At 40.1% G+C, this 15,040-nt stretch overlaps 1 protein-coding gene across 5 annotated transcripts in view; it reads right to left on the bottom strand.

Annotated features, from left to right (window-relative positions):
• PIKFYVE (phosphoinositide kinase, FYVE-type zinc finger containing) overlaps positions 1-15,040 on the bottom strand; it is a 63,807-nt gene that overhangs the window by 45,717 nt on the left and 3,050 nt on the right. For all 5 annotated transcript variants that reach the window (XM_053947338.1, XM_053947337.1, XM_053947340.1 and 2 more), the window contains exons 2-7: positions 14,699-14,880; positions 13,050-13,229; positions 7,741-7,859; positions 4,824-4,995; positions 3,925-4,132; positions 1,421-1,510 (exon numbers count right to left, since the gene is read on the bottom strand). In XM_053947338.1, the coding sequence (XP_053803313.1) occupies positions 1,421-1,510; positions 3,925-4,132; positions 4,824-4,995; positions 7,741-7,859; positions 13,050-13,229; positions 14,699-14,870 (941 nt within the window). In that variant the 5' untranslated portion in view covers positions 14,871-14,880. The remainder of the gene's footprint in view (positions 1-1,420; positions 1,511-3,924; positions 4,133-4,823; positions 4,996-7,740; positions 7,860-13,049; positions 13,230-14,698; positions 14,881-15,040) is intronic.

Raw genomic sequence — 15,040 nt, 5'->3', positions numbered from 1 at the left:
TGCTTCATCTCTTCTAGAAAGAGGAATAGTCAAGCTTCCCTCAAAGAAATGGTTACAGCTGCTCTGAGAAGATCTAAAGGCTAACATCACCTAACCCAAAGCCAGCAGCTTGTTTTCCAAAGATTCAGAATTTTTAACAGAGATATATTATACCTCATCATTACATGTGTCCAAACAAACAAGTACTTTTGGTGACGCCATGAACAGCCAGAGATTTAAAATTTAACTTCAATAAGCAATCTAGGCCTGCCAGATCAAGATTAAAACCATCCTAGTACCACGTTTGAGCAAACAGCAAAAGCCTTTTAAAATACAGGCATATTCAAACAGGAAGCAGGAGACCAGATACCATCCTCAAGGTTCCAGACATTTCTGCTCCAGTCACAGCAATTATTTAGCATCAGACTTAATTCTGGACTCCTTGCCATGCTTGCCCAGAATTGATTTTTGGTACTTGTTTATTCACCAGTATTTTACTCCCCGAGGTGAGACCTTTGGGTCTCAGATGTACAGTCAGTGAGCATCTCCTCCTAACCATCCCCATCACCCAGAAGATAAAGGCTGCAAGCAGTCCATTCTCCAAAAGGCACACCCAGCATCCTTCTCAGCACACTCAGCATCCTTCTCAACTGAGTTCCCCTGTCTTCCCTGGTCCTACCAGATCCCTCCAAACTGCTAAACATTGTGTGTTCCTCTAACACCAATGCAAAGAAATCGCCGCATGTCCCAATTCCAGTTTTAAAATCTGGATTGTCTTTGCTCTGTTCCTCACCTCTCTGCCTTACATTCATTTCCTTAATTTAACCATAAGGGATAGCAGAAGAACTGCAAAGTGGGAGCTACTTGTACTTCTAATACCAGCCTATTTAGTGGGATTAAGCTCAAGTACTCACAAATTATACTAAAGCTCTCATTAACACTTTCAAGTTCATCCCAGCACTCTTGCATAAAGATCTATGAAAGAATTTTAGCCTGAGGAAGCCTGGTAATTTCAACAAGATTATTCTTAATGGAAGAGCAACGGATGGGGAAGCACACAAACAAACAAAAACTACACCTCTGCTCCTCCTTGACCTCCGTCTTTTGTCTCCCATTACCAAGTATGTGTTACTCCCTTTTCTTCAGCTTCCTCAGAACTGTACTTTTCTTAGCCACTTCTTTCCCATCCTGTCCTCTTCACCACCACTTCTGCTTGACAAAGTCAGCAGCAAACTACAGGCCCTCAGCAGTAGTATATTTGTTAACATGAAGATGTACACAAATGGTTCTTCCTTACCACTCCATACGGGCAGTGAGATGTCCCATTTTAGACATGAAACAGCCCTTTCAGTAAAAACGAGCCTGGAAACCCAGGCTTTACAGCAATAAGCATGCTAGGAGTGCATCCAGAACAGAAAATACTCAGAAATTATTAGTTTACCTGTTTCTAGCTGGTGACTTCCCTGCATCCTCCTGGACAGATCCAAGGCGTGCAGACAACGTGGTAGCTGAAGAGTCTGGGTGAATCAAACTGCAGGGAAAGGAGCATGATAGAGATGTTTGAGATATTTGTGACATCCAGTACATCAGAACAACTGTAATTAAAGTACAGTTAATTGTCATGTTACGTCTCACTCACACCCATGATTGTTAAATCAACAAGGGAACAGGGAGAGCTTTCCCCATCTGTAGGCCAAAGGTATCTGGAAGACAGTGCTCCTGTCTTCTTCCAAACTCAACTCTTGAACAATACAGACTATTCCTACTTCCTGCATTATCCTGCCTTCCCACCTGCTTCCCCTATTTCCCTTTCTTACACATCTTCTTTTCCTAGAGCCTGCTAGTAGATGCTTTGGCAGTAGATACATTGCCCTAATTTCTCCATCATACCATCTTTGCAATCCAAGCAACGCTATCCATAGCTATTGCTAGACAGCTTTTGCCAAGATAGCCTGACAACCTTCTGTAGCTTTTAACCTGATCCCAATCACCTCAGCCCTCCTTCTGTTTCCACCCCAGGAGGAAGTATAGCATATGTTCGAGCACCATCTGAAGAAATTCCTGTTGGCAAAACTGTGTCAGATCTAAGCCACTACAGGCCAACTGATACAGCCATCCTGCTCTGCTCTAGCACAATAAATGCTCCTAGTGTAATAAATGCTCTTCATGAGAAAGTGTAAGCGATGCAGCTTTGCCTGAGTAGCTGTACATATCCAGAGTACACCACTCCTTCACTTTTAAAGGACATGGCCCTTCAAATTAGTTAAAGCAGGAACTCTGTGTTCCAACTGTTCGAAGAGCAGACCAACATCTGACAAGTACATGCAGCATCAGTCTCCCTAAATGCTTTTCTCGCTGCTTTGCAGCATCTTATCTCAGATACATTATTTTGGAAAGAGACAATTCCCAAGTTTTCTTTTGAAACAAACTACTTTTCACACAGAAGCCACTATTAGAACACAACCTCTGCTGCATTATGAAGTTGTGAATTGCCAGCTCCCATTGTGGCACCATTTAAATTCAGTATCTTGAGTTTAAATATCTTAAGGTCAATCAGGAACTTACCAAACAGTATTTAAGAAAAGCACTGTAACCCACTGCAAAGTGCAACAAGCACTGACGAAAATGTTAATCCTGCTAAAGCAACAATAAACCACCTAATCCCAAATCTTTCTTCCTCTCACACATAAGAGAGGTGAACATTTACTCAGTGTCTCCCAAAAAGACTGTGTTCCATTACAGAATTATGTGTCTTTCAACAGTAGGAATCATTTTGAGTGCTACAAGCTGCACCAAATATAGATTCTTACTTTACATGTTCAGGTCTACAGGCTGCTGGACTGTTGTTATAAAGGCACTAACAACACATCTGAAGACAAACTAACAATACTTCCAGTATTTTGTACATTTGAAGATGCTGAGAATATCTACTTATTCCCCAATTCAAAATTTGGTAGTATTTATCCTATCATTGTTATATTATCATTTTAAATGACCATAATGTTAAACCAGAAGTACTTTCCTTTATTTAGGCCTAAAGCCGATCATTTAAATGCTTCCAGATACAAGCATCATATTCTGAAAAGCAACATGCAAAGCAAGAGTCAGGGCATTTTCTGAAGACAGAAAATGGTTTGACAGGTTTTTTAAATACTATCTAAAGAGCTGCTGTGGGGCACATGTCACTAGCGCTACCACTCAGATAAACAAAGGTTCTGACTCAAGACCTCCTCAGTAGTTTCACATCTGCTTGTTCTTCTGTTTTGGGGAAATGAGCACAAATACCACACCTGATTATTTCTTCTTCCCCACAACACTAAATTAAATCAATTTTAATCAAGGTATTCCAAAAATAACTTGCATAGCACTTGAGAAGTACAGTGTTCTTTTACTCATGGTCCAAAAATAAAGATCCCTTCATTCGAGAGCAATAGGAATAAATATACTTTGAAAGGAGATTGGAGGACTTTATAGGTCCTCTCTATTGTCCTGTCAATCGCACTTCATCTGAAACAGGTGGTTACTTCCATCACTTCTCTTACCTACACAGAGAGCATTTCTTACATTCTCTTGCCCAATTCGAAACCTGACAGGTAAAGTACCAATGTTACACTGACTTGCCTCTCAATACGTTAGTGTTTAGATGGTGCGATTTTGAGTCTGTCTTTTTAAACTGCTTTTTTTTTAAGCCTGCTCTGTCACTGGTACAGAATCACTGAATCAGTACATTAAAGGAAGAACTGCAAATAAATTAAAACTTCACTAGAAATGTTTCCACATTTCAACTTAAAGAGAAGAATATTACAAGCAAGCACAGAATTAGATTGTTTTTACAGGAGTTGGAATCTAATTTTACTAGGTGGAAACCACTAGCTTTTGTCTAGGCAGCTGTCAGCCTGAGAACAGTTGAGATTCCGGAGCTCAGCATGAAAGCATTGCCTTTACCTTTGCCAGGTCAGATCCTCCTCCAGGAAGATGTTGCGGCTGGCTTTGCGGCTCCCAACCGGTGTGCGTGGCTCACCAGGATCCAGCACGGACACAGAACACGCCGAATCCGACAGGGCGTTTAAGTCTTCTCCAATGGAGTTACTGTCTGTGGAGTGTGCATAGCTTAAGGCTATTTTACGGCAGTAAGTGCAGGCTCGGAGATCCCCTATGGAAAAGGGAACCAGAGAGTGTAAGCAAACAGGAACAAACAGTACTCTGTTCCTACAGGATCAGAGGTGTAGAGCAGCGCAAATAGAAGGATTTTCTGTTTCAAAACCTCTTTGCAAGTCTAATTCTCATACTCTCTTAAAGGGCAAAACCCTGGATAATTACACACTCAGGGAATTTTTCCAAGGCAAATGATACCTAAAACAAGATCAGTGAAAGAGAAGAGAGAAAGAGAGACAAGGAGAGGAAGAGAGAGGGAGGGAGAACACAGTGAAATGATGGCAGAACAACAGCCAGTCAGATATGACACGCCAGCTGATGTCTAGAATTTGGTAACTGGTATTTGAAAGACTTTCCCCTGACCCTCAATTAAAACATGTGGCTCATGCTTTAAAACTACTGTTACTCAGAGCAGCTTTTCCTTGAGCATACTTTATTGTACTGCACACTCTTGTTCAACAGTGGCCATATTTGTTTTGTAGTGTGGTAAAAATTAGCAGGCAAGGCATAATCCACCATCTTTCATAAAGAAACTGGTAGAATTAGGTCCTGTGATTCTTTTTTCTTGTTTTTAAGCCCACTACAGACCTGTACAGCATTTTCTAGAAGATGCCAGGATCTCAGATGCAGTAAACCAAATAGAGCTGACCACACAGAGACTGTTCTGTTTCTCAGTAAATAAACCCTACCTGTGTAGCCCATGAATTTTCCAGGGATTTCCTGATTGCAGCATCGACTACAAAAGATCTGCCCACAAAGTCGACAGTGGTGCCTCCTTCGGAAAGTGGTGAATTTCTCGCTACAGTCATAACATTCTTTGCACTGGCTGTCAGGCATCCAGTACTGCTTCAAGTCACTGTCCTACAAGAGAGGACAGCAGATTAAAGCTTTTTCTTTTGTAAACAAGAAAGCATGTTTAGTTTCCTGACTCTTTGTAGACTATGTTTATGGAAAAGAAAATTTCATATATCCACATATCTGTGCATGTGTACACACACTCTTGCATAAAAGCACACAAAGGATTTTTCATGTGGTTTTACAGGGAGTCAGAAGGCTGAGAGTTCTGAACTAAGAGAATAAATCCAGTAGGACTTTGCCTCCTTGATCCAAGACGGAAGCAAAGCAGAATAAAACTATCATAGGATGTAGATGGAAGTCAAAAAAACAAATATATGAATAGTGATTGCTCTCGCCTCTCATTTGCCTCCAGCACATGAGAGGTCCTCAAGTAGCACAGTTCAAAAATGAGAAGAAAAAAAAATCCACCACATATCAGTTGAAGCTGTTATCTAGGAGTAAATCAAGTTATCAGAAATTATCACTGCAGGAACATAATTTCAACAGCTAATATTAGGATATGCTTTGAAAGTATTATAGATATATGTAAAAAGTTTTTTTTATTTGATCGAATTCTTCAACACTTCAGTAAATAGTTGTAAAAGCCCATCTCAGACTGACCTTGTTTCAAAACACCAGGTTAACTGCAATGTGAAGAAAACTGAAATTCACATTCAGTAGACAACAACATATATTAACTAACAGCATTGGTATAGCCACAGGAAAAACATAATTTTAAAAACGTAGAGTTAAAACTTCCATTGGTGTTAAAGCTATAGAGCAAGACAAACTCTCAATTGTGATTCTGAGCACACCAGCTGCAACTCCCATGGATGAAGACAACTGCTAATGGTCACATGACAGCCCTGCCTGTGCAACATTCTTTGCTAGAGTTCAGTTCTGGAAAAAAGCCTTTTCAGAGGGACTGTATACTTCAGATTTTTCTAAGGAAGAGAAACTGTGGTAAATATTACCTTAAAACAATCAGAGAAAAGAGTAATCCCACAAAAGAAAGGTGATCCCTGCTCTTGTTTTCCCATAACCAAAAAAGCCCATAGGGTTTTATTTTAAATTGAGATTTATTTTTGGATATTCACAAACTGAAGTTTGACATAGCTGCTAGACCAATTCTGAGACCAAAGCAGTTGTGATTAATGACACAACACTTTCATGCTGTCCTCAGCCAAGAACACCTGCAAAGAAAGAAGTGAAAGACTGCTCAAGACAGTTTTAGTTTTAGTTTAGTTTTTAGTTTTAGTGTTTTAGAGACTCTTGAACTTTTTAAGATAAACACTCAGCTTCAAGCAGGGAAAGTTGGAGTGAAGAGCTTTGCCAAGGAACTGCTGCAAAGCTGCAGGGGATGTCATATAACAGTTTTTGTTGCAACTCTGCATGATAAGCCAGGTCTCTGGATCTACCACATAGAGGAGGGGCTGTTCCAAACACCAGTGCTGTGCCCTACTTGCATTTGACTGTGTCCAGAAACCCAGTCACTGCTGGTCACACCTCCCAACTCTCTGCCTTCCTTGCATGCTGTTCTTGTCATGAGGGAGGGTTCAGAACAGAAGTCTGGCCTGCCTTAGCAGTAGAGGCTCATTAGAACAGCACCTTTCAGAATCTGACACAAGCTTTCTACAAAAGTAAAGAGGTCTTCTGTAGAGACAGGCCAAGCCCACAGCAGGAACAAAGTGCTGCCTGAAGTGACTCAAGCAAAACATGGCTGCAGTCAAGAGCAGTGATGCATTACCTGTTTTACAGAAGTCAGCATGCTGACAACTAAAAGACTCTCTCCAGAAGATCTGGTCATATTCATTTACTACTGTATCCTGTCTGTTTCAGCACTCCTCCAGTAGCTTCAAATACATCTGAAAATCTCTAGGGCCTTCAGAAGTTGCCACAAACTGAAATATTAGTAAGGGGCATACTCAATGCCCTGCTTACTGCAGTGAAAGGTTTCTGCTTCACTCTCAAAAATCTTGCCCTTTCTATCAATGCAAGATTATTCCCACAAGCAGAATAGCACTAGAAGCTAAGTAAGTTTACTCAAAGTCTACCTATAAAAGCCATCAAGCCAAAAGTCGTTTGCTTCCTCTACCACTTTAATTAAATGTACTTTTGCCTGTTCATGTCTTGCCCACAGACATAGCTATTTATACCCTGACTTATAAATAGGTGTGGATTCTTTCCTCAACTAGAGCCTCTTCTTAAAGGTATGGTCCAACTTAGCGGATGGAGATGAAATCAGCAAGTCAGTAGCAACCACCAGACTCCTGTCTATAATCAAAACTGATTAATAGGGCACACCTTTCAAGCAAATATTGCTGACCAATCAGTACCACAGTAAGTAGCAGATTTAAACCACACCAAGAATTCTCATTACTATTTCTGACAGTTAATGTGTTTCACCTGTCCATGGTTAGCCTTCTAGGGAAAAAACTATTAGGGTTTTTTTTTTTTTTTTTTTCACTAGACTGGGTAACACATAAGTGGGAAGGAGTCTAAAAAGAGAGCATCTGGTCCAAGCACAAGAAGCCAAGTAAATGCAATGATTCACTCCCCCAATATGACAGATGTTTGGCAAGTCAAAAGTCAGCACCAAATGAAATTGTTTCCCCTGCATTCACATGATGCTTTTTGAGTTTATTCACTCATCCTTCAAACATCCAGAAAAAAAATCCCCATGATGTATCTAAAAACAAACCTCAGAAAAGCCCAGTAAAGAGTAAATTTTCTAGATGGTTTCGCCTACAAATCCTTCTAAAGGAGTACCTGGCTCTTCCCCTCCATGATTTCTTTGAGGCGTTTCAAAACAGTGCTGAGGCTTCTTAACTGAACTGCAGTTCGAGGATCATGACCTCCAAGAGGTGGTTCTACTTTCCTTCGATTGTCTGGAAGGGAAGAGAGAGCAATATTCATTTCTTCCATGATCCATCAACATTCACATGACAACACAAATCCCCATTAGAGGGAAAAACATTCACGTATCTATACATTTTACAAAGTTACAATGCGTATCGCTTCTTGCCCTTGATGCCAGATAGTTTGCTGTGACTGACATTTTAAATACCACCCTCTGTGTTTACAAGAAGCCATTTAATTTCTCTGAGAATGAAAACATCTTTCAAAGAAGTGATTTTCAACCTACTAGATGAAGCTTGTACTAGTCTGTTACAAAGCACTGAGATCTCATTTTTAAAATGCCCTCTAGGATACTAATATTTGCAAAATAATTGCTACAATATACACATTCATTCTAGGAGTAGTATTAGTCAATGCTTTAACCTGAACTTATTTATAAATTACTACAGCAAAAAATCAGGACTCCATTGCTCAGTTCCTATTAAAAACAGTAGTTCAGAATAAAATGCATTCAGAAGTTCACATTTTTGAGAGGTTTGGGGGTTTTTTGTTTGTTTTTTTCCTAAGAAAAACAACAGGTTGTTGAGAATTTGTACAGTCATTCTTGATTAACTATAGCAAAGACACTTCCTGAATAAAAATGCTATGCAGCTAATTGCTTTTATTTTGAAGCATTGCTGAACAAGTTACAAATAGGCTCCTTCTCTCCAGGAAGATTTGAAATCACAGCTCTCTATTTCCCTAAACACTTAAACATTTTCAGAGTCTCTTTCCTAGGTTAATAACTTCCTGAATAGTTTAAAGTTTCTTACCAGCTTCGTTGCTCTCCATCTGACTAGTGTTTTACTTAGCTTGTCCCTAGTACAGGAAGAGCAGACATGGCTGCCCTCTGTTTACTGCCTGAGCTCTCCCTGATGTCAGCAGGAATGCTGACAGCCCTGCCTGGAGCCCGTTAACTGTTGCTGTGCAGGAACAGCTATGCTACTGCATTGTGTGCAGCAGACCAAAACCCTCCCTTAATGTGACTAAAACTGTGGGACTCCATGCCTCCTCTTCAGCTTCTTAGGAGGTATTTTTAGTAATCAGCCTACACTTTGCTGTTATGTACAACAAAGAATGCACAACATTTTCCTTTTTAAGAAAATAAACCCATTTCTGTAACTAGCCACTCGGAATTGATTTCTTTTTAAAAATCAAACAGACTTCTGGGCAGTACAAAGTTCAGTATTTTAGGGTGACTAAGGGGACCTTCATATATCAGGAAGACATTGACAATACTAGAGAAACCTCTGGCTCCTCCTTACTTCTATCACAAGATCTATGCTGCATTTACTTCCTGGTACTTCCTCTGAATTCAAGATATCTCCTTTCCAGGAATGTTGCTTCCAATTCAAAGAATTATCAGATCTACTGCCTAGCTACCAATAAATCTTGTCAGGCAAGTGACTTCCAAAAACAAACATATACAACACTGAGGAAATGCCACAGGTAACTCCACACTGGTTCTTGTTAGTTAAGTGCCCTTTTCTCTGTTCCATAAAACAAGGTCAGAAGGATGTCACCCACATAAGAAAAAATATGCCATCAGCAGTAGCAGCACATGGCCAACCTGTTTATATTAGAGAAGCTGACTGATACGCAGATTAAAATTCACCTGGTTCTTTTCCTTCTCAATCATGAGATTTCTCCCTTTCTGAGGAAAAACACTGCATAGCAAGAAAGCAAGAAGTTATCATTCCTGCAGTAAAGGAAACACTATCTAAAAAACCATCCTTCAAAAAGAATTCCCACATATCAATCTTACCAATCACTCTTACCCCTGATCCAAACTGCATTATTAGAAGTTAAAATTTACCTCCTACAGCTTAAAAAAAAAAAAAAAAAGTTAACTTATTTCAACAGCAAATGTCATCTTTCCTATATTCATTTATGGTTGCTGATCCTTGAAAAAACCTAGGAAAAAAACCTCTAAATTATAGAAATGTGTTTTCATGGAGTTTCATGACTCTGTAGTATTTTAGCATTCATTTCACAGTGAATGACAAGGCAAAAACACCATAAGAACTTTGTTGCAATCTGTAGTTTCAGTTTATAGAACTGACCATCTACTAACACAAGAGGTAGAGATTCACACAGTTTCAACAATAAAAAGTACCCCTGACAGAGATACTAGTTTTGCTAATACAAAACAACACAAATTGCTTTCTAATTACTTGCTGCCACAGCATAAAATTTCATATTCGAGTTGACTACCACAGTTCCAACAGCATATCTCCCTCAAGTCACTACCATAAAAAGTAGGAAAACTGCCCTTAATTTAATTTCTTAACATGCCTTTTCATGTTCCAAAATCTTTCTGATTAGAAAAAATGTTGTGGTAGTACCTCACATTCCACAATGGTTTCCAGTAACTACCACATGCTTTCCTCAGGACTTCTTCCCCCTGTATGATTATTGGCCATTCCTTTGCTCCTGCTAATCTCCTTTGCCACTCCCTATTACTGCCAGTCTGCTACAATTGTCTAGCATTAACAGCATTATCCTGCATGACAGGGTAACAAGCTAGAAGTGCTTTTACTACCCATGCTCTCTCTGCAGCAGTCAGCATTTCCAGCTCTCCTTAAACAGGATTTGCAAGCTGTGACATTATCTCAGTGACAAAAGTCTCATTGCTGGACTTCTTTGGTTCAATCCAACACCTGGAAAGCCCTCATCTGACAGCACAGCACGCACAGTCCAACACAACCAACACACGATGATACAACAGACTACCCAAGAGAGAGGCCACAGAAGCCATTGTAGATTCTCAGCACTGGCTCTTCAGCCACACAGCCCTCAGAGCATCTCTGACACAAGCCAGGCATCCAATAGCTCCTCCTATTTTCACAAAAGCCAGTAAGGAGCTATTATAATAGCTATATTATAATAGAGTTTTTGTGTAAGCAGTCCTGAAGGGAAGCACAGAACTGAAACCCTACATAACTGCTGCCAGACAATGTCCTACAAAAGCCACCATCCCTCCACACTGTTCTGCACTTGCAGCTGTTAGACAGCATGGTCCCCAAGCAATGAGATGTGCTGCACAGACACTACAAACTAATGGACAGATGAGGGGTGAGGGTCAGCATCTTCAGGAGCAATTTCATTTCATCACTATTTAGAGGCACCAGAAGCAGCCTTTTATTTATTCCTTTCTGTTTGCTTAACTTGATACATTATTTAAGATCAAATAGGCTGGAGAGACCTTTGTGAAGTGCTTATATATTTTCCTGCCTACACTTGCCCATGTTGTTATGTATCTAAGTAATGGCAAAGCCTAAAGAGAGATTTACAGGCCTGTGGACACGGGGCTACAAGAAAACTCAATTAAACACCTCTCTGTCACTGAAGTCAGTGGGTGACCCAATTTACAAATCTGGATGTTTAAGTAAAACCCATCACTTATTTTCCTGCTTTTCACCATTCAGATATGATAAAAATTTCTAAGATTATTTGTGCAGGCCAGCATCAGCTGCAATAGCAGAAATAAAATTCTCTGCTACTCAGAGAAAATCCTCAAAGACTTAATTATTCAGCACCACTTAAGGTCGAAAAAGGACAGAAAAATAACTTTCTGAAGTTTGCTTCAAAAAACCCAATGCCTGACTTTTAGAGAAGGAAAATACAATTATTTTTCCCGCCCTTCAAATAAAGTGAGATGGCCTAAAACACTCCCCTAAACCTTCTCACTAATCCAGTACACTTTTACATGTGTTACACAGAGCTCATGTTTGTTACAGCACCAAGGTTGTTTGGGAGAAAATATTCAACAGCAAGTCAGGCTGCTTAGCACACAGTACCACAGAAATCTCTTCAAAAAGTGAGCAGGAATTCCTGTTTGTCCTAACTTTACTTCTTTACAGGCTAATTCATTATAATATTTTTCTAAGCATACTTGCATCCAAACCCAGAGATATGAACAGAGGTCCTGAAAAAGAGCTGGAATAATACAGAAACAGTTCCTCCCACACACCTTAAACTAAATCTTATTCCCTGGCTGCCTAATCCCAGAGGAAGTCAAACAGCAAGATTACTTCTGCCTTCTGAGTATCAAACAACATACACACTTCACCTGAAGGTTTCTAACATCTAATCCCCAGGCAATTTCCAAGTCATTTACAAGAGGTACCAAGAAAGAGTAAATTGGCTTATCAGCCAAGAGCATATGGCTGTTCCTGAGACATTTGAGAAAATTCTTTAAGAAAGAGCCCAAGCAAACAAAACAAAAACCCCAAATTAATTAATTAACCTCCTTAATTGGTTCATTGGAAGAAGTACAACTAAAAAGATCAAATAGTACTAGAGGGCAAGAAGGACTATGATGAACATGTTTAACTAAGCATGCAAATGACTTAGGTAAAAATGCTATTCTCTGTACTAGACGTTTTCCTGGCTACCAAAATCACACATTTTTCTGAAAATCCCATACACACTAACAACATTTAGGATCTGATTTGTTTGCACTAGGTACCACACTCTTGGAAATACTGCCTTGCACAAGATTGTTACCCAGTTTAGCAGTTTCCTCAAGGCTATCATCAACAGCCAACAGTAACCAGTCAGATCTCAAGAGGGACCCCTGTAATCTACTTTCTAGCTCTTTCACATCTTCATAAAGCCATTACACAGTTGGACCCTTGAAATTACAATCAATCCACATACCAGCTAAAAGATTCAGTACAGAATCTGGCAATAGTTTAGGAAGGATTGAAAAAAAATCTTAAGCACAACTTCCTATTCAATTCTCCTTGAAACAACTACAAGCAAAAACAACTCCCCTGAAGACCCAAACACCAAATCCATCCAGACTAAGCACTAAAGTTAGAGTTAGCATGTGGACATTAAGAAACTGTAGTCTCTCAAGACAAAGCAGAAATGTTCAGGATCAAAGTTCAGGCGACTTTAAAGCACTGGATGTGTTTTGGCAGCCTCTTCTGTTCCAGACTGTTTTCCAATTAAAAGAGCAGAGCCCCAGCAAGAAGTTGTCTTGCTGGAACACCACGAAGGGTGGAGGGTTATGAGGTTAAAGTGCAACCTCACTAACAGAAGCAGTGTAGCCTGATGCTAAATTCTGCTATGAATGTAGACACTCAGTGAGCCTTTGTTCACATCCTTCCACCTCACCCTGAAGCATCCTGGCTAGTGCAACATTGCCTTATAGAACAAAGAGCTGAAATTACCCAGAGTTGCAGAAGATCTTCTTTGCAGCTCACCACTCAGTTGTTTTTTGTAAGGAATTGGTGATCTCAGAGACTGAGCCCTCGTGGGATGCTGAGGACTGGACCAGCCACCACTCAATGCTTGTGGATCACTCTGTCCTGCCTCTGCTCTCTCTGCTGGGGATGAAAGCCTGCCGTCATCTAGAGTTGACAAAAATCAAGAAACCACCTGTTCAGACATGATAAAGAAAACCAGTAGTACATGCAAAGCTAAGGTTAAAAAAAACTCTCACAAATAGCTCTTTTGGATCATGATTAAACAAAACAAATGAATTTTTAGTTTTAGAAGTACTATACACATCATCAAAACAGGACAGTAGGCTGTCTTCAAGGCTCAGGCTATTTCAGAAATTCCCTAATGTGAAAAGTGTCAAAAAAATGGTGGCAGATTATTCTTGAATATGAATGTGAATTATTCTTGCAAAATAGAATAGCTACATTTGACTATCAGCTTCTGCCTTGAAAAGAGATTTTCAGATATTTTACAAGCTAGTACTGAGGTCACAGTAAAGTTATCACAGCCTTTAATTTCCATCAGTAGATCAAGTATAGACAGGTTCTCATTGATTCCAGTAAGATGCACATTTCATGTGTTGTTTTAAGGTTGTTTTCCCATTCACTTAACAAAAGACATTGCTGACTCTAGCTACATTTGTCAGGAAAAAAAGAAGTGAAGCCAATATTGACCACATTTTATGCTACTTTCAATAAATTAGCAATGACAGGTGCTACTCTAGTATGCAAACTAATAGCAGTCATACCAAGTAATTATTTTTCATTCTGCATAAGAAGAGTCTGAACAGATCGGTTACACAAAAAGCTGTTGGCTCTTTTCCCCCAGCTCAAACATTGCTGAAGTATGCTTAACAAAGCTGGATAATGAACAGACTAAACAAAAGCAGCTGACCAGTGTGCCATCTCTAGTAAAGGGATACACAGACTTTGCACAAAATCCAGGTGCATTCATTCACCATTCTTTGCAGGATCTTTCTTTGAAACAAAAGGGAACTCACACAGTTCTTTCAGAGTTTGCCCACTGAGAATATATTTAATGACACATGCGGCACAAAGGCCAAAATCATGTAATACTTTTTAATATACAAAACTTTCACAACACCTCAAACTTCTTGATGGGGAACACCTAAGCCATGCAAATTAAGTGTGGACTTCCTGCTTTATTGCAGCTCAGCTGTCACCCAGCTGCCAGTATGAGATGCACAGGAAGGAGAGAGGTGGATGAAGTCTGAAGTAAAAACTTGCACTGGAAGGACGAGCACACATTTTGCTCATACAGGCTGGCAGAGGGTTACTCCTACTTCCATCCTCAAAAAAAAAAAAAAAATCATACAGGCAAAGGAAATTCTGATGTCACGCTAAGAATCTCTACAATACTACCTGCTAACTGGCTTGTCTTTGACTTTCATGGGCAGCTACAGATTTCGAGCTGCAAGACACTGGCTATCTTCTCTCATAATAAAGCTCTCCTACATCACCCCTCACCAAAGACCTGACATCAGCCCTTTGACATTATGCTTCTATGTTCAGAGGTGTTTTTACAAGCAGCAAACAGCACGCACAGCCCATGCCCACACATCCCCCCCAGCACTCACCTTTGCTGAAACGGAAGAGATTTACAAAAGAACTGTAAGCTGATTTAAAAGGAGGCTCGTCCTGGTCAGGAGTCAGGGGTTTGAAGTGAGTGAGATGAGATGGACTGCTGGGAGAACGAGGTAGATCACTGGTAGAGTCCAGTGTTGGAGAGTGTTTGTCATCTGCAGCCATTTCAGGTGCCCTGGAAAGAGGTCAGCAACACACATTACACAAGGGGTGGTGAAACAGAACCTCTTCAGTCTTCTGAACAGGAGGTGTCTCATTAGATCCCAGAGGAAAGACATTCACCTAACTGACCACAGGCATCTGCTATTAGCACAGATCACCAATGCCAGAGGAGC

Source organism: Vidua chalybeata, chromosome 7, assembly GCF_026979565.1.
Source record: "Vidua chalybeata isolate OUT-0048 chromosome 7, bVidCha1 merged haplotype, whole genome shotgun sequence".
Classification (NCBI taxonomy): Eukaryota; Metazoa; Chordata; class Aves; order Passeriformes; family Viduidae; genus Vidua; species Vidua chalybeata.
Note: the sequence above shows the minus strand (reverse complement) of the source record. Positions and strands in the feature narration are given on the sequence as shown.